General features: G+C 44.8%; 1 protein-coding gene across 1 annotated transcript; it reads left to right on the top strand.

Annotated features, from left to right (window-relative positions):
• The first annotated feature begins 8,718 nt into the window (after nt 1-8,718).
• Nucleotides 8,719-14,815, top strand: LOC120669339 (granule-bound starch synthase 1b, chloroplastic/amyloplastic-like). The gene is made up of 14 exons (XM_039949110.1): nt 8,719-8,977; nt 10,964-11,307; nt 11,617-11,697; nt 11,800-11,898; nt 11,996-12,085; nt 12,202-12,265; nt 12,343-12,443; nt 12,900-13,009; nt 13,106-13,352; nt 13,430-13,606; nt 13,697-13,888; nt 14,053-14,139; nt 14,223-14,351; nt 14,447-14,815. Exons 2-14 carry the CDS (start codon nt 10,975-10,977, stop codon nt 14,561-14,563), a joined length of 1,827 nt encoding a protein of 608 aa, XP_039805044.1. The 5' UTR covers nt 8,719-8,977; nt 10,964-10,974; the 3' UTR covers nt 14,564-14,815.
• Nucleotides 14,816-18,334: the final 3,519 nt, after the last annotated feature.

The following is an 18,334-nucleotide window of genomic DNA, read 5'->3' as shown; positions in this document are numbered from 1 at the left end:
TCAACCCGATACATCAAAACCATTTGACATATACTGTGATGCATCTGGTACTGGTATTGGTTGTGTCTTGATGCAGGAGAACCGAGTGATTGCATATGCGTCTAGGTCACTCAAGCGCCACGAGGAAAATTACCCAACTCATGATTTGGAATTAGCTGCTGTAGTACATGCTCTGAAGATATGGAGGCATCATCTCTTAGGTAGTCCTTGTCGCATCTACACTGACCACAAGAGCCTTAAGTATCTTTTTACTCAACCTGATTTGAACATGCGCCAAAGGCGATGGTTGGAACTGATCAAGGATTATGAACTTGAAGTGCATTATCATCCGGGTAAAGCGAATGTAGTTGCAGATGCGCTAAGTCGCAAAGCTCACTGTCATTGCATCTCAGCTATACCATTAAGCGAGTCTCTTTGCTTTGAAATGGAAAAGCTGAACTTGAGCATTGTACCACATGGCACGCTGGCCCATCTAGAACTCACTCCTACTCTTCGTGATCTAATCATCACAGCACAAAAGAAAGATAAAGGAATAAAGGAAATTCAGAGGAGATTATCAGAAGGAGATTCGAAAGTAAGTTGTTTTCACCAAGACAGTGAGAATGTGTTATGGTTTAAGAACCGATTAGTGGTGCCTAAGGATTTTGAGCTCAGAAAGCAAATTCTTGATGAAGCTCATACCTCTCGACTATCAATTCATCCTGGTAGCAACAAGATGTATCAAGACCTCAAACAACAATTTTGGTGGACTCGGATGAAAAGAGAGATTGCCAAGTATGTGTCAGAATGTGACATCTGTCGTAGGGTCAAAGCTAGTCATCTCAGACCAGCTGGAATGTTGCAACCTTTGAGTATTCCTGAATGGAAATGGGAAGACGTCAGCATGGACTTTATTGTCGGTTTACCCCGAACTCAAAAGGGTTATGATTCGATCTGGGTCATTGTAGACCGCCTGACCAAATCCGCACATTTTCTTCCAGTTAAGACAATCTATCGAGCAAAGAAGTATGCCGAGTTGTATATGGATCGCATCCTATGTTTACATGGAGTGCCCAAGACTATCATATCAGATCGAGGGACCCAGTTTGTTGCTCGCTTCTGGGAACAATTGCATACTTGTTTAGGGACTCGATTGATCCGCAGCTCAGCTTATCACCCTCAAACAGATGGCCAAACGGAGAGAATTAATCAGATTTTAGAAGATATGCTCCGCGCATGTGTTTTAGCCTACCCGCAGAAATGGGATGAATGCTTGGCATTAGCTGAATTTTCTTATAACAATAGCTATCAAGAAAGCGTTAAAATGGCACCATTTGAAGCTTTATACGGTCGTCGATGCCGTACTCCACTGAATTGGTCCGAAGTTGGAGAGAGGACTATTTTTGGACCTGACATGGTTAAAGAAGCCGAAGAACAAGTTCATCTGATTCAAGAAAACTTGAAGATTGCGCAGTCCCGTTACAAGAGTTATGCGGATAAGCGGCGTGACCCACTTATTTTTGAAGTCGGTGACCATGTCTATTTAAAAGTATCACCTTGGAAAGGCGTGCAAAGATTTGGAGTAAAAGGAAAGTTAGCTCCTCGCTATATTGGTCCCTACCCAATTGTGGAAAGGTGTGGCCCTGTAGCTTACCGGTTGGATCTTCCAGCAAAATTTTCGGCAATTCATAACATCTTCCATGTGTCACAACTGAAGAAGTGTTTGAGAATTCCAACTGAAGCTATTGACAGTGACTCAATTCAATTAGAATCTGATCTCACTTATCCTGAGCGTCCAATCAAAATACTTGATCGCAAAGATCGAGTTACTCGTCGCACAACCAACCGATTCTACAAAGATCAATGGAGTAATCACTCCGAAGATGAAGCTACTTGGGAGCAAGAGGAATTTCTTAAAGCCAAGTATCCTGATTTCCTAAGCTCTCATCCAGGTACTTCACCTTTCAACTTTCTCTTCTTATATGTTTCTATCGTGCCTGAATCTCGGGACGACATTCCTTTAAGGGGGGAAGGCTGTAACACCCCGTTGTTAATTTTTGGTGCTAATCATGTGGTTAGTCGCTAATCAGGGTTAATCGCCGTCATTAGCACTAATCAAGTTTCCAGAGTAACTTTCGAGTTAGCCGCGTTCGATCTCGTTTTTGTCCTTAATCCGGGCTTCGAATCAATTTTCGCCCAAAAGCAAAGTTGTAGATCTTTTATCCCTCTACAACTTCTATTTTGGCCAAATTTCGGGTTTCAATATGAAATTTGGAGTTTTGGGCAGTCAAACTTTGATCAAAATCATTTCAAACGAGTTCAACTCGGTACTGTGCCTTTCCTGTTTTCGCTCGGTTCACCATCGATCTCGGCGTTCGCGTCGCCACGCGTCACGCCGGCGAGCTCATCGCCGCTTAAGCACTCTCCGCTGCCGAGTCGATCGCCAAGTTCCGTTTCGCCTACTCGTTTCCTTCCTCGCGTCGCACTGAGTTCGCAGCGGAGCCGAGGAACCCTAGCCCCGCCGCTCGTCGCGCTGGTGCCGATTCCGGCCATCCATTGTCGCTCCGCTTCGATTCCTCGCGCCCCGAGCTGCACAGCCTCGCCCCGCACCCACGTCGCCCCTTCACGAGCTCGAGTGAGTCGTCTCGCGGCCGAATCGGCCCCTCTCTCGTCGGCCGCCACTGCCATCCGCGCCGGAGCTCCGCCCCTCACGCCGACGACCTCTTTCCGGCCTTCCTCTGCTCAAATCGACCCCAAGAACGGGTTCGTGGTGAGTCACTGGTCCTCCCCGAGCTCCTTCCCCTTCCCTTCTAGCGCCACCGCCGGCGGAACGCCGCCGCGAGCGCCATGGCGCCGCTGCGCCCGCTGCGGGCCGCCTCTGCGCGGTCTCGCGCGGTGCCGCCGCGCGCCCCGGGGTCGCCTGGGCCCCTGGCCGCGGGCGCGCCCTACCCCCGCCGCCGGCTGGCCAGGGCCAGGCCGGACCGCCGCGTCGCCGTGCGCGCGCCCCTGCGCTGCCGCCGTCCCCAGCCCCTGCGCGCCGCCCCCGCCCCCGCGTGCGCCTTCGCCCCGCCCAGCGCGCGCCCCCTGCCTCTGCGCCGCCCCCATGTGTGCGCCCTTGCTCCCCGGCCGCCCCTGCCGCGCTCCGGCCGGGCCGAGCCGCCGCGAGCCTGCCTGGCCGCGCGCCGGCCACGGCACGGCGGGCCGAGCAGGCAAAACAGGGGAGGCGGGGATGGAACTGGGAGCTGGGCTCCCACTTACATGTGGGGCCCAGCTGTCAGGCCCCCCCCCCTAATGTTTTTTTTGTTATTTGACTGAAATCTTCCAATATTCATAGAAATTCCTAGAAAAATCCTAAAAAGGCAAAATTAGTTGCATTAGCTTCGTAATTTCATGCTCTATTTGATAGAACCATGAAATGGATAGTTTCATCACTTTTGATAGATGGTTTTGTTTGCACTTGTTTAATGGTAATTGAGACCGAGAGCACCTCCTTCCGGACCTAAAGTTGAACTGGATCTGATCAATGCACCCTCTCGTCTTCTTTGATGGAGACACTTCAGGCTAAAAAGAAACTTAGAACCAAACCCTGTCGCCGCTTTCCACCATCCCGTTAAACCCTAGTTGTAGCGGCTGTTGGTAAATTTTATCCATGCAGCCTTTTGTGAGTTTTGCATTGTATTGCGTTGCATCATTATTTGAGTCTCATGCTTGGCATATTTTAATCGTATAGACGCGGAAACCGAAGTCGCATACGAGCTGATTGCCGAGCCGGTCCAGAAGCCTTCCGCAGGAGAACCGCAAGCCGAAGCAGCCGTCGAGCCAGATCCAAAAGTCGCTAACCCCGCTGACTGGCAAGGCAAGCCCCGGTGCATAACCCTTATTTTTAATTACTCCATGTTCTATTCAAGTATTGTGCATTTATGTTCAAGGAATTGATTGGAACCATAGATGCATAATCTTGGCTACCCAGTGTCTCTACTAGTTCAGGTATCGCTAGTACTGCTATGCTTAAGTAAATCCGGTAGAAGTCGAGTGATTCCTAGTCACTCGCGAGAGATAGGTCTTGTTGCTTTTGGAAAAGTTGTTGGAGAAGGAATATTTGAGAAAAAGAAAGGAAAAATGGAGACCGGGCGGAGATGGATTTGGCTATGGATATGGAAGTTATGAAAAGTGAGTCTCCGCCTGTGTCGATTGAGGACCGTACCGTTGTTGGCACTATTGATCGAGGATTGAACAGTACTAACCGCATGCCGGGAGTAGGAGGTAGTCGAAACCGGTAAGCTCGGTACCATATGTGCCCCGGTAGGCGGACTTGATACTGTCTTCACCAGTGGAGCTAGTATTCAAACTCATGGCTGACCCTTCGTTGGTATCGGTGGGGCTAGCAGTCCCGGGTCGCAGGGCAGTTCGCCTATTCGGTGTGCATATGTGAAGGGTTGGTGTGTATAGCCCGACGGGGCATATACGTGCCGTGTTGGTTAGGTCCACCTTGCAAGGTTAAATCGAATCGATTCGCCGTGACTCGCGGATATGAGAACCTTGATCTCTCTGTCACATCGTAGTAAAGAAGTGGAATGAGTCTGAACTGAGAATGTTGGTTGTGGTAAGCTGAAAAGATAATGTGATCAACCATGTATGCTCTAGAGTACTAGGCAAACCTAAGTTATAGGGGTCAACTCAATTGGCGCTAAAATATTGAAAATAAGGATTCAGTGCTAGCTGCTTTTCAGCAAAACAACTCCAGAGCCAAAAAGCTTTTCATGTCTAGTTATTGGGCTAAGTATACCCATGGACGGGTAAGTCTTGCTGAGTATTAGAATACTCAGGCTTGTTGTTGCTATATCTTTTAGCAGGTTACGTTCCGGAGGACTCCGAGGAGATCTGCGCTTCGTGGATCGGTCAACCACTTCCTCCGGGTTGGTCGGTCGAGTGGGTCCCGTCTTCTCCGTGAAGTTCGGGCAGGTGAGCCTCACATCAGTGGGCAAGGTGTGAAGCTCGTCTTTGTCTGCGACGTTGGTTATCGTATTGTTTTGAAGCTTGTTTTAAACTCTAAATTACTTTCCGCTGCGTTTGAACTCTGAGGTTTGATTTGTAAAACTGACTTGTAAACACTTGTTGTAGTCAAGTTGGTGTTTCTGTTTTAAATTCGGTTTGTAAATGGCTTTGAACGCTTTTGTTACCAGTAATCATCTGTGCTCGTCTTTTGGCGAGAGTTCCTGTGTAATCGATCCTGGTTACAGCAGGCGGTCTGAGTGTACTGGTTGAGTGCAGTAATTCTGGTTTAAGTTTAAGTGTTAATTACTGCACTTGATTGGTATTATTTGGACTGTCCTGTGACACCGCGCTCCAGGGAGCGTACTGTCCTCTCTTGTGCAGTCAGCTCTCAAACTTGTTCTTCTTCAAATCTTGTCAAAGCGTCGTTGGCCCTCATGCATGCACCTAGACATTTTGAGCAAAATGGCACTAAAGACCCGTCAAGCACGAGTACACAACCCCTCTTGATAGTACGGCTATCTATCCAACAAATCCGGTCACTTTTCATCCACTAAACGCCTTGTGACCGGTAAAATACAAAAGCTCTAGTTTATACCTTTGTCTTGAGCCTGAGCTTTGCATATCATCTCCAAACTTCACACGTTCACAACCAAATCCCTTTCATCCGTGGATCAACCTATGCTCATTATCTCGAATGAAATTGTTAATCCACAAATCGTTGTCATTAATTACCAAAACTCGAATTAGGGGCCTAGATGCTTTCAATCTCCCCCTTTTTGGTAATTGATGACAACACTAAATTTTGGAGTGATAAAAGTATTTAAGTCAACTTTATACATTAGGCATAAGGTAGACTTGGAATTGAACTTTGGAAGAACTTACTCATTTTTCTTGAAAATTTCAGAATATGGTATGAATAAATTCACCAAGTTCGATGAGTAGAGAGAACTCTCCCTTGATATATGCATATAAATTTGAATGAATACCAACAACACATATATATGAAATTTGAAAATTTTGACGGAGTTTCCCCTACAAGTGGAAATCGAGGCATACAAGATACAAGATATATATATATGATATAAATTTTAGCTTAGTTAGCACAACCTCGCAACCACAAGATGAACATAAGTAGATAAGAGTAACACAAATCAACATAGTTCATCACACATTACAAACCAAATGTTCAAATCCAACCACAAATCACAAACCGAGTTCATGCAAGACACAAATCATAAACATGTAATGCAATAGTTCAACACAAATAAACACGAGTATCAAGCAGAAGCCGAAAGCGAATGATTTCCATGTGAAGTCCATGAGCTCCCCCTAGATCCAAGCACTCCAAAGCTCCTTCTCCCCCTTTGGCATCAATTTCCAAAAACGTCAATCCATCGGCGGTGGAGGAGGTGGCGGTGGGTAGAACGGCTGGTGCGGGTAGAACTCTGGAGGCGGCATTGGAGCCGGAAACACTGAGTAGAAGTGGTCAGAAAACCCGGTGAAGGCTGTGCTGAAAGTATCAAAGCGCTGCTCTAGATGTTGCTGCCTCTGCTCAAGCTGCTCAAAAGAAGGCAAATCCTCAAAGCGTGAGTCAAGAGCTGCTATGTCTGAGTGTAAACTCTGCTGAACCCCCTGCATCTGAGCCATCGTGGGCTGGAACATCTACTGCTGCATGTTCTGGAAGTTGAGGTTCATCTGACTCTGCATCTGGCTAGCCAACCCCGCAATCTGAGAGGACATGCTCTCCTGCATGGATGCAAAGTAAGGGTCAAATAAATCATGTTTGTAAAGATAGAAAGAAATAAATTAATTTTTTCTCAAAGAAAATGGAACCCTTAATGGACATAAATATATATATGCATAGATATTGAAAAAAATTTAATTTAACTAGTACTAAATAAAACATTTAAAACTCAACCTATTATTGCACCACTAAATCATGAAAAAAAATCTATCGCGCATGTGTGTAAAGATAGAAAAAAATCTTCTCTCTCCTCCATAGATCTAGAAAATTATTTACTTACAAATGAAGCTAAGACTTATAGATAGAGTCCAAATAATTATAAAATCTTCATGATGCTAAGACTTATAAAATCTATGCATATATAGATTGGTCTCCTGCATGGATGCAAAGTAAGGGTCAAATAAATCATGTGTGTAAAGATAGAAAGAAATAAATCAATTTTTTCTCAAAGAAAATGGAACCCTAAATGGACATAAATATATATATGCATAGATATTGAAAAAAATTAATTTAACTAGTACTAAATAAAAAATTCAAAACTCAACCTATTATTGCACCACTAAATCATGAAAAAAAACCTATCGCGCATGTGTGTAAAGATAGAAAAAATTCTTCTCTCTCCTCCATAGATCTAGAAAGTTATTTACTTACAAATGAAGCTATGACTTATAGATAGACTCCAAATAATTATAAAATCTTGTTCTCCTTCTAAAATAGCACAAGTTCATTTAAAATTATGAGGCAAATGGTGCCTCAAATGGCAAATCCACACATGAAGATCTAGATCTAGCTAGAGGCAAATAGAGCTCCATTTGAGCTTCAAAGCTAACAAAAGAGCTTAGAAATATCATGAAGTTAGCATCAACTTACCTTCTAGAGCCCTCAACTCAAAAGAAATCAAGTTAAAACCTTCTCTCCCCTTTCTTCTTTTTCTTTTTTGGATTTTCGGGCAGTACCTCCTCGAGCAGGCAATGATCTCTTGAGAGGAGGAAGAAAAATGTGCCCAAATTTTCTATGTATTTTTAGGGGCGGATCATAGCGTGACTCACCCCTAAAAATGCATTTCAGGGGCAGGTCAAATGCTACAGTAACCCCGCTCCATTTGTAGAACGGGTTACTTTTTGACCGACCCCTAAAAAAACTATTTGTCCGCGTTGAACCAAAATTTTGCAGGCATGTAGATTCACGAGTTCCCTAATCATTAACAAAGTTTTAGCTCCATTGAACACCGTTTCACCATACAAATTGACCATCTACCGAAACTGCTCTTTGTTGAAACTGTAGTCACCTGAATTGTCGAAACTTCTATGAAATCTAGTGCTCATCCTATGTCGACGTACTTTAATTGTGAGTGTAGAACATGCTCACTATATTTGACGCAAATCCAAGCACTCTTGAGTCTTTGATCGGTGACTTAAGGCAAATCGATGCAGAGCCACCAAATCTGTATCTATTTGCTCTCCTTCCTCTCTCTCCCCCCTCCTCCTCTCTCTCTCAAGTTATATCACTTCTCTCAAAAGTGATGTCCTCACCTAGGAGAAGTGAAGGAATAACTCAACATATTTCTCATGGAGGCAAGAACAATTCATTTCCGAATTTACCGTCGAGGGTATGGCCTTGGACAAGAAAATAAATTCTTTAATTTTAAGGGCAGAAATAAAATAAACTTCCCTCCCCTCGTAGTTATATAAAATACTCCTAGAGGATAAAAAAACCGCACAGAAGGAAAAGGATATTCTGAATTTCACACACAAAAAAAAACTCGTACGCGATCATCTCACACCCGGGGGGCCCGTCCCAACACATGTCCGTCGTCGTTTGCCCGTGTCCGCCACCAACTTTCCAGTTTCCTCGGTCGCTGCCTGCCACCCCGCTAGCCGACGGCCGGCGCCGCCCTCTTCCCGAACCAACGGCTCACGCGCCCCCTGCTCCCTGTACCCCGCGCCGCGCCGGGGAACACCAGTACACCACGAGTCCCCTGCCTTTTCCCCGGCTGGGGCCCAGCGCAGGAACCGACGGCCCTCGTGCCGCCTGCCCCCCCCGTTCGTCGGCTCGCCTCGGCATATTCGCCCGTGCGCCAGCCACTGCGCGGCCGCCGCCTGGCGCCCGCGCGATATTTCCCTGGCCCTCCTCGCCGCCCGCCCGCCTTCTACTCGTACCTGAGCGAGCGAGCCTCCACTCCACCCGACCTGCAGTCCGCCACTCCCGCGGTCCCGCCACCCCGCTTCGCCTTCCTCCCGCGGCTGTAGCGAGCGCAAGGTACCCGGCATCCCCATTCTTGGAGCCCACCTCTCTCCACCCCACCCCCATTTTCAATTCTGAAATGCGAGCTCAAAGCAGTGCGGATGATGCAGTGCAGTGCTGCAGTTTGATTGTTTCTTGGTTTTGGGAATTCGGGGAGGCTGGGGGAATTGGGGATTGGATGGCTTGGTAACTATGAGCTCGTCTCTTGTGTGCTTTTGCACTTGGGAAGAGTGTGATCCGCGCGTGGAGGTTTTGCTCTAGCTTAGTGCTTGCTGTCTGGTAACGTGCCGACTGAAGCTCATTCTTCCCCCAATCCCCGTCCTGGGCCTCCTCCTCCTGCGCGCTCCCGAATTTGTGATCTATGGCTTCGGTATCTGGGAGACTAGTAGGTTCTCTGTCCTACTCGACCCTTTCCTTTGACCCACTTTCGTAGAGGCAGGTAGTTTCGTCAGAGGGTCCGCGAAAGTGGTCTGGGGTTCAGCTTGTCTAGAAAAACTTCTGTAGTTTGAATTTCTTGAGAGGCACTCGTGATCAGTAAAGATGCTTGATATCATGTTTTAGTATCACGACACCTTTCTTGCAGGAATTTGTTACTTCTGGTCTTACATGCCCCCCAGATGCATCCTTTTGTGATGCCACGACTTGGATTCTCAACTTAGCGCTTATTTTCAGCACTTCCCTTTCTGTTGTTTTTTTGTTTGAAAACCCTTTCTGTTGTTTGAATCTCGGTACTTTGCATGTGACCCATCTTCATGCCTTCGGTGCTAAAACTGGGGAAATAGACGGTTCAGAATAAAAATAAAGTAGGAGAATGTCAAGACAAACTGGGGCTGTGTTTAGTTCCAAAATTTCTCTCTCCAAACTTTACTATTCATCTATCACATCAAATCTTTTGACTCATGCATGGAGTATTAAATGTAGGTAAATAAAAAAACTAATTGCATAGTTTTGATGTACACGACGAGACGAATCTTTTGAGCCTAGTTAGGTCATGGTAGGACAACAATTACAACAAACAAACGAAAAGTGCTACAGTGTACTACAGTGTTCGATGCGACCTTTTTTACCACTATTTTACGGATCTAAACACAGCCTGGGTCCACTTTCTTTTCAACATGAACATGGAAGTAGGTTGCTAGGACAGCGACATTTGTGAATTTGTGATAATTATGGATTTTCCATGTTTTTGCTACACCATAAAATTTCATTGGTTCAACCCTATATCACCTGATAAAAAGAAAAGAAAAATTCTCACATACTATAATCATCTCTCCACAAGCAGTCCTCAGTATGAAAAATGTCCTATTTTCTTCAACGGAAAAAAATCTCCTATTTCAGTTGAGTAATATTAACTAGAGTTTATTTAAGTAGTAGAACCCAAGAGGAAATATTTTCTTTTCTTATTACTTTTACTTTGTTTGAAGCCACAATTATAAACAAAGAAACCTATTTTTTATCTTTTTAGTGGAAAAGGTTCTTTCCCTTTATCCTTACTTTGTCCGACACCGAACTGGCTAGCTGAACTACTGTACGAGGGTGCTGAAGTGCACAGTCAGTTAGGTGTCAGAAACCTCATTAACTTTTTGCATAGGTCTAGCTAGGATCTTGGGTAACTGAATGTGGCGATAACAGAAGAGGCCTTCCCTTGGATGGTGTCTTAGATTGAACTGGAGGCATTGTCCCCTTGAATAACATCAGCACCTTGAGTTTGAGTATTCTCATCATTCAAACACTTGAAACATCTAAAAGTTATATTTGGATCTAGTCACATAACATTTGTTCTACATCAACATAACATGTTCTTTGTGCCACTTTGTGTAGATTGTTTTCTTTTTTTAAAAAAAAATCAGGTTTCATATTTTTTGTTTATATTATAAGCATCTAGTATACAAATATTTGTGCCACTCCCCATTGAGAATATTTGTGTAAGCAATGTAGTTTTTCATGTTTATCTGAACCAGGATGACATAAAAAACTTTTGTCTTCATTGGCATTTGACAGGTCACCACTGAATGGCTGCAGCAATGGGTTCAATATCTGCCTATGGTTCTTACCAAACAAATAGGCCCAGTGCACTGAAGCAGACACCTCACATGCAATTCCAACAATGTTGTAGAGGTGGAGTTAGGTTCGTAAGCAATCATTCCCAATCCGTGCGAAGTAAGACACGGCTGTCCAAAAGAAGAGCCACAAATAATGGAATTCGTCCAAAGACTACCAGGTCTCAGGCACCTATTGTATGTTCCACTGGAATGACCATAATTTTTGTTGCAACTGAAGTACACCCATGGTGCAAAACTGGTGGCCTCGGTGATGTTGTAGGAGGACTGCCCCCAGCTCTGGCTGTAAGTGTTCTTGCGAAACATTGCTATTTTCAATAACCACAAGTTCCAAAGTTTGAGTTCATTCTGCAAACCAGTTATGTTCTGGTGTTCCTTGCCAAATTCTTAGGTAATTAAGCCTTGTTGATAATATCTGATCACCCTTGAATTGAACCATATCAAGAGATTAACTCAAGATAGTTTCTCTGCTTACTATAATGATGCTTAATGCAGGCTGTTCTGTATCTATTTCTTCTGTTCTGAGATAGTATTGTACAGACATTTCTGTGTAATACAGTGTTTTGCATTATTTATGTATCATTTTTTTTGTAGGCCATGGGACACCGGGTCATGACGATAGCTCCTCGCTATGATCAATACAAGGATGCATGGGATACAAATGTCCTTGTTGAGGTATATGTTTTTTACTTTATTGCTATTTAGCTTGCATTTAACTTGTGGCTGCTTAATGACATTTTATATGCTAAATCACTAAAACATGTTTCACTTTTGTAGGTAAATGTTGGTGACACAGTAGAAACTGTTCGCTTCTTCCACTGCTACAAAAGAGGAGTTGATCGTATTTTTGTTGATCACCCTATGTTTCTTGAAAAGGTCTGTCCAGTTGCATTTCTGTGTGCTTATTGAATGACATAATTAGGTGTAGTGAACTAGTGACCTTTCAATGTTGCATTTGAATCATGTACTCCAGGTATGGGGCAAGACTGGTGCAAAATTGTATGGTCCTACTACTGGAAGTGATTATAGAGATAACCAGTTGAGGTTCTGCCTTTTGTGCCTTGTAAGTAATCCAGTCAACTTTTGAATTTTGATTATTCAGAGTATGCTGCAATCCAACAAATTTCTCCATTCGATATTATTTTTGTGAAATTTCTTCTAATCCAGCTATTCTTTTAGGCTGCTTTGGAGGCTCCAAGAGTTCTCAATCTCAGCAATTCTGAATACTTTTCTGGACCTTATGGTAGGTCTGTCTGTTGAACTAACATGGCCACACACTCTTACTTACTAGCATTCATGTTTTTCTTTCCTTGTAATCAGGTGAAGATGTTGTCTTCGTAGCGAATGATTGGCACACTGCAGTTCTGCCCTGCTATCTGAAGAGCATGTATAAGCCAAATGGAATTTATGCGAATGCTAAGGTATCCCATTTTCTTCTTTTTTTTTTACTTTATAGCAATATTGGGACACTAAGTTTATGGAGAGTAATCATGTGTTGGCTTGCTAAGATCTGTTCTTTGTTATGAATCTAGTTAGGATTACAGGACAAAAAATGTAACAATACCTAAAGAATTGAGTTTTACTCATAGAAGTATTGTAATTCTTAACGATATCAGCAATAACTTCTCTTAACTACAGTTTAGACTGAGGCGTATTGTTGTTGGATGACGTATTGTGCTAGGCTTGTAACCGTTCAGGATCTGTCCTTTGTTATGAATCGAATGTAGCCATCATTAAATGACTATATATGTAACCAACACCCACTCTAAGGGATTGAGTTTTACTCTCATAAAAATATTGAAATTCTTCAGAGTGATCTTTTTAGTCTTCATACTTCACATATTTTCATTTTTTTTTGGTCAACTGTGATCTTGTAGGTTGCTTTCTGCATTCACAACATTGCCTATCAAGGTAGATTTGCCAGAGCAGACTTCGAAGTTCTTAATCTACCTGACAGTTTCTTGCCTTCATTTGATTTTATTGATGGGTATGGGCCTTCATGCTCTATTCCCTCATTTGGATAAAAGAGTATTCTGTATATTCTCTTGTTTCTTTGACACTGGTAGGATGTGAATGTGTGCAGACATGTTAAGCCTGTACTAGGGAGAAAGATTAACTGGATGAAGGCAGGGATTGTTGAGAGTGATCTGGTTCTAACAGTTAGTCCACATTATGTCAAGGAACTCACTTCTGGCCCAGACAAAGGTGTTGAGTTGGATGGTGTCCTTCGCACAAAGCCCCTCGAAACTGGAATTGTAAATGGCATGGATGTTTATGAATGGGATCCTTCAACAGATAAGTACATCAGTGTGAAATATGATGCAACAACGGTAAGGTCACTATTTATGACATTTGCCCGTTCTTACCACATTTGGAGATTTCTCTACTCAATGAAATAAATTGTCAGGTAACTGAAGCAAGGGCTCTCAATAAAGAAAGGTTGCAAGCTGAAGTTGGATTGCCTGTGGACTCCAACATCCCTGTTATAGTTTTTGTTGGCCGTCTTGAAGAACAGAAAGGATCAGACATACTTATTTCAGCCATTCCGGAATTCGTGGGCGAGAATGTTCAGATAATTGTTCTTGTATGTTTCAATTAATAAGTGAATCCTAATGCTTTCACATGCCGTAATGCAAGCTGGTGGTTGATGAGAAAATTTTCTCTTGCTCTTCAGGGTACAGGGAAGAAGAAAATGGAGGAGGAATTGACGCTGCTAGAAGTGAAATATCCAAACAATGCCAGAGGCATAGCGAAATTCAACGTCCCATTAGCACATATGATGTTTGCTGGGGCTGACTTCATCATTGTCCCAAGTAGGTTTGAGCCCTGTGGTCTCATTCAGTTGCAAGGGATGAGATATGGAGTGGTAAGAATTTCTAACTTGCCTTGTTACATTTCCAGTTTGATTTCATTCGAAGGTGTATCTTAATTCTCTATAAACTGTTAGAAAATACTACTAAGTTAAGTAGAGAAGGTGAAGAAAAATGATCATTGATGACAAAATTCTGCAAATATCTTTTTTTTTTCCAGATCCCCATCTGTTCATCAACTGGAGGACTTGTAGACACGGTTAAGGAGGGTGTCACCGGATTCCACATGGGTCCCTTCAATGTCGAGGTAAAGCACAGTAGGCAATCACTGACTCTTTGGCTCTCACGCCCGAGAAATAGTCCCTGATCATAGCCTTTGCTATCCTGTAGTGTGAAACTGTCGATACAGCTGACGTCGCAGCAGTGGCATCAACTGTCACACGCGCTCTGGAACAGTACGCCACCCCGGTGTTCCATGAGATGATTCAGAACTGCATGGTGCAGGACCTGTCCTGGAAGGTAGGCACAGATGCTAAGCTCTTCATTTGTTTACCGTAACCGTGCAGCAAATTTTTGTGAAGATACAGGATAACCCCTTCCCTTCTCTGGTCCAGGGGCCTGCGAAGAAGTGGGAGGAGGTGCTTCTTGGCCTCGGGGTCGAGGGAAGTGAGGCGGGCATCGAGGGCGAGGAGATCGCCCCTCTTGCCAAGGAAAATGTGGCCACTCCCTGAAGCCTCACGTGCCTGTGAAATATGCCTTAAGCATTATGACATGTTGAGCCAGTCACAGGCATAGGTTAAAATTTCTTAGCCTTCCATGACATGTTGAGCCAGTCACAGGCAAAGCCACTAGTTTCACGCCTCTACGTCATGTGTAATATAATGCTTGATATTCTAAAGAAGGCGTGCCTGGTTTGGTTCATGCGCCACGTTAGCTGGATGTTTCGACCTACTTCTCGAGTTCAATCGCCAAGTTTGGAGCAACTCCAATAATAGCCTCACCGTCTAAATATCAAATCGAGTTCAATTGCCAAGTTTGGAGCAACGCTAGCAATAGTCCCTAAATCAGACCGTCTAAATTGAGTTTAATCGCTGAGTTTGGAGCAACTCTAGCAATAGTCCCTAAATCAGACCGTCTAAATGCTAAACGAGGGTTGCCTGTTGCCTCTATTTTTTTAGAGGTCTTCAAATTTGCTCTGAGGCCAAATGGAGGATGGAGGTGAGAATTTGAAGGTCTTCCCAAAATAGAGGGTCTAATAGAGGGCCCGTTGAGCGTGTTTGTTTAAATTAACCATTTAAACTTGAGATAGAAGGTTGTTTAGAGGGTCTGCTCGAGTTGCTCTTATGCTCTTATGTAAATAGTTAATGTGAGTGGGTAACTCTAAAGGATCACGATAGGGCCTTGAAAGACTAGCTTATATTGTTTCAAGTCTTCTTGTCCTGCGTTGTTCGCTTTTTATACCTTGTCAAACCAAACAAGAGGGATCCCACCTCGAATGCCTCCGCAATCTATTTTCAGTCCCGTTACCAAACTGGCGACACTACATTAGAATGTCTCTAGTAGTCTTCTAATTATCTTTCTCCAATAGTTTTCTATAGTTTGTCTCCAGTAGTCTAACAATAATATTTTTTCATAACTGATGTGGGGAGATGTCACAATACTAATTTCATAACTATTATGGGAAGGACTACTTTTGCAGACTCCCAAAGCCAAAAGAACTTTCCCCAATAATCAAAATGCTATATCAACGCATCGGACAATCAGATTATAAATTTAAATCATAAATTTCAAATACAATTCATTTTTCCTCGACGAAATAAGTATAACATCTTATCCCGAAAGGAGAAGGAGGCCAGCCAGCCAGGCCATCGTTTTACTGTAGATCACTGTGCAAGTATTCATGTTTCTCTGGTCAAGAAGAGCCTCGGCCTTAGCACTTGCCTGCAACAGCTGTTTGGAGGACATCAAATTTCCAAAATCCAAAATTCAAAACCTGTAGCCATTTCCAACGGAGCAAATTCTATTGCAGATTGTAGAATGAAGATTCTAGAATTCTGAAAATCTTGGCAGTCGGAGGCCCTTTATGGATGCCTTGGTGGATTCTAGAATCTTGGATTTTAGATGGTTTGCCAAAATCTGGATTATAGTTAGAATCTGAATAGTGCCGTTTGCATCCTTGGTTAGAACTAAATTCTATAAAATCTTATTCTAGAATCCAAGGATCCAAACAACACTATCTAGACGACGGTATGTAACTCCCTGCCGAGTAGGGTCCCTGAGTCCATATGCCTACCCTCCTCGACTACCCTGCTCAGACTACCCGGCAGATAGACACTCGGCTGGACGGCGCAAGGGTCTTTAGCTGATCAGGATGAAGGCTTTTAACCGACCGACTTCCTTGTAAACAATCCAAGTAGATCTTTTCTCTTACTTATAACCCACGGCTCCTAGACTATATAAAGGGTCATGGGATCCATACAGAACACTCCATCATCTCGCAAACCCTAATACAACAACCAATAGGACGTAGGGTATTATGCTACTCTAGCGGTCCGAACCTATCTAACCCTTGCGTCACCACATAACCATCGACCTCTTGGTTCCAGAATCCTTCACCTGAAATCTACTGCCGGGTGATGGAGGTAGATCTAGATACCTCCCTGTCGAGTGGGGTCCCTAAGTCCAGGTGCCTATCCTGCTCGACTACTCTGCCCAGACTATCTAGTGTACAGGCACTCGGTTGGAAGGCGAAAGAGTCCTTTGTGGATCAGGAAGAAGGCTCGACATAGATGCTCGGATATCTAGGGATCTTAATCGACCAGCTTCCTTGTAAACAACCCCAGTAATTCTTTTCTCTTACTTGTGGGTTAACCCACCGCTCCTAGACAATATAAAGGGGTCGTGGGGGATCCATAGGGAGCATTCATCCATACACACCATCATCTCGCAAACCCTAATACAGCAGCCAACAGGACGTAGGGTATTACGCTACTCTAGTGGCTCGAACCTTTCTAACCCTTACGTCACTACGTAACCATCGAACTCTTGGCAACCTTGTCATCTCACTACTACAAAAAATCATTAACCGAGGCGGGCAAAAATGCTTAACTGAGGCGTTTTTGACAACCGCCTAGGACACATCGTCACGGTTAATAAACCATTTTCCGAGGTGGTTGCTTGCCCGCTTCGGATAATCAAATAGAAAAAACAAAAACAAAAATAAAAAAGCCCGTGGACAGGCCCGCCAAGCCCATCCACGGGGGAGGCCTGCCGCCGCCGCACCACTGCCGGGGAAAACCGGATCCACCCCTGCTCGGCTGGATCCGCCGTGCGTTCGCGCCCCACGTGCCGGATCTGCCGCTGCTTGCCCCAGATCCGCCGTCGGTGGGCCGCCGCTCGCTGGCCATGAGCGCCACCGCGGCCACGGCTCACGCACTGAGCCCTGCTCCGCGCACTAGCCCTAGCACTCCGCGGTGGAGAAGATGGCCCACGACGCCGCTGTCGAGGGCCTCCACCCCGCGCGCTCGCCCACTGCTCCGCGCCTGTTCGCCGCGCCAAGCCTAGCTCCGCCGTCACCGAGGAGTGAGGGAGGGAGCTCGTGGGATCTCGTCGGGGCCGCCAAGAGTTTGCGCCGCACCTGCCTTCCTCCTGGCCGGATCTCACACCGAGCGCTGCCGGGCAGCCAGATCCGGGCGCTGTGGAGTGGAGGGAGGCAAAGGAGCCGCCGCCGGATCCGGGCGCCTCCGCCGGTTCCGAGCCTCGCTGGCGAGATCCCGCGAGCTGCGGAGGGGCAGCGTGGCGCTAGCGGAGGGCCTGTGGAGGGGCGGCGCCTAGCGGAGGGATTGCGGCGCTGCGCCTTGCCGGGCCCGGGCTGCGCGCTGTGGCGAGGGCAGGGAGAGAGAGAGAGTATGTGAAACCCTATGGTAGTATATATACGTGTGCTTGCAATTGGGCTTTTGGGCTAGCGGATTGGGCCTAATTTACCGAGGCGGACAATTTAATGTGTCCGCCTCTGTTAACTGATTTTGCGAGGCGATTTTTTATAACCGCTTCGGTTAATAAAAACTAACCATCTCGGTTAATCGTAGGTATTAACCGAGACGGTTTTTTAATGTGCCCGCTTCCGAGGCCTTTTCAAAGCGCCTCGGTTAATCAGTTTTTATAGTAATGTCTCCTACTTGAGACCTCTTATGCTATGGTATGGCAAGAGGGGAGGGAAGCACCCCTATCTATAGGATTACATGGCTCATATGATTTTGTCATGTGTTCATCTTCTACACACTTCTTTATAAAATATTTAACTCTAGATTTTTTTCTCATACATATCTAATTATACAAATATCTAATTTCTAGAGTATTTCATATTTCACCATGAAGCATGGTAGCCATGGTTCATGTATACTCTCTAATCTTCTAGAAGTTTCTCATAATTATATATTTCTACTTCAACACCATGCATAAATCTATGAAGAGGAAACACTCAAGATGAAGCTCCTTCAACA

This window comes from Panicum virgatum, chromosome 2K (genome assembly GCF_016808335.1).
Source record: "Panicum virgatum strain AP13 chromosome 2K, P.virgatum_v5, whole genome shotgun sequence".
NCBI lineage: Eukaryota > Viridiplantae > Streptophyta > Magnoliopsida > Poales > Poaceae > Panicum > Panicum virgatum.
The sequence above is the reverse complement of the archived record's forward strand: the minus strand, read 5'-3'. Positions and strand labels throughout refer to the sequence as shown.

What these genes read in the sequence shown, in the direction of transcription:
- LOC120669339 (XM_039949110.1), top strand. Translation starts at nt 10,975, where the DNA reads ATGGCTGCAGCAATGGGTTCAATATCTGCCTATGGTTCTTACCAAACA. An exon ending in GACTGCCCCCAGCTCTGGCT is followed by an intron (nt 11,308 to 11,616) that starts GTAAGTGTTCTT and finishes TTTTTTTTGTAG; the next exon opens with GCCATGGGACACCGGGTCAT. An exon ending in AAGGGATGAGATATGGAGTG is followed by an intron (nt 13,889 to 14,052) that starts GTAAGAATTTCT and finishes TTTTTTTTCCAG; the next exon opens with ATCCCCATCTGTTCATCAAC.